Here is a 1,160-nt window from a genome sequence, read left to right as displayed (position 1 = left end):
GGAGCTGTCTCCTTACTACCGCATGAGGAAGATGCTGAAGAAGCGGTCCTTCCTGAGCTGGCCTCGGGCTGTCCAGTGCACTAACCTGTTTTGGGAGAATCTCCGCCAGGCCCTGAGGGCCGAAGAAGATCCGGACGGGGAAAAGTTGCAGTTGACTGTGCAGGACAGTGCTCCACGGCGAGGAAGGTAAGAAGCTACAGGGACTCTTTGGTCAACATCCAGAAGGAATCAGCAAACTGTTTCAAACATGACTTTGATTGATTGATTGAAACTTTTATTAGTAGATTGCACAGTTCAGTACATATTCCGTACAATTGACCACTAAATGGTAACACCCGAATAAGCTTTTCAACTTGTTTAAGTTTTCTTGCAAATAGTTATGTTTTAATTAAGCTCATTTAAGCATACTTGCCAACCCTCCCGGATTTTCCGGGAGACTCCCGAAATTCAGCGCCTCTCCCGAAAACCTCCCGGGACAAATTTTCTCCCGAAAATCTCCCGAAATTCAGGCGGACTCAGGTCCTCCACAATATAAAAAAGCGTACCTGCCCAATCACGTTATAACTATAGAATGATGGAGGGCGAGTTCTTGGTTTCTTATGTGGGTTTATTGTTAGGCAGTTTCATTAACGTCCTCCCAGCGTGGCAACAACACACAACAACAGCAGTCACTTTTTTGTATACCGTAAAGCAGTTTGTCTGCCGTAAACAGCAATGTTGTGACACTCTTAAACAGGACAATACTGCCATCTAGTGCATTTGATGAAAGCACTTTTGTGCGTGCCACACAGCAATGCATCATCAGAGACCGGGTGTTCAGCATGGTTCGAAAAATAGTGACAGAGAATAGAACAAGGATGGACAATTCAACCCTTAACTCAACAATGAGTAGATGAGTGTTGTGTGTGTATATGTGTAAATAAATGAACACTGAAATTCAAGTATTTATTTTATATATATATATATATATATATATGTATATATATATATATATAGCTAGAATTCACTGAACATCAAGTATTTCTTATATATATATATATATATATATATATATATATATATATATATATGTATGTATGTATGAAATACTTGACTTGGTGAATTCTAGCTGTAAATATACTCCTCCCCTTTTAGCCACGCCCCCGTCCCACCCCGACCAC

General features: G+C 40.6%; 1 protein-coding gene across 1 annotated transcript in view; it reads left to right on the top strand.

Moving 5' to 3' along the window:
* Positions 1–900, top strand: part of LOC133609507 (uncharacterized) — a 7,307-nt gene extending 6,407 nt beyond the window's left edge. The window contains exon 4 of the mRNA XM_061965123.2: positions 1–900. This exon is cut by the window's left edge and continues 66 nt beyond it. Within this exon, the coding sequence (XP_061821107.1) occupies positions 1–190 (190 nt within the window). The 3' untranslated portion in view covers positions 191–900.
* Positions 901–1,160: the final 260 nt, after the last annotated feature.

This window comes from Nerophis lumbriciformis, linkage group LG07 (assembly GCF_033978685.3).
Source record: "Nerophis lumbriciformis linkage group LG07, RoL_Nlum_v2.1, whole genome shotgun sequence".
Classification (NCBI taxonomy): Eukaryota; Metazoa; Chordata; class Actinopteri; order Syngnathiformes; family Syngnathidae; genus Nerophis; species Nerophis lumbriciformis.
The sequence above is the reverse complement of the archived record's forward strand: the minus strand, read 5'-3'. Positions and strand labels throughout refer to the sequence as shown.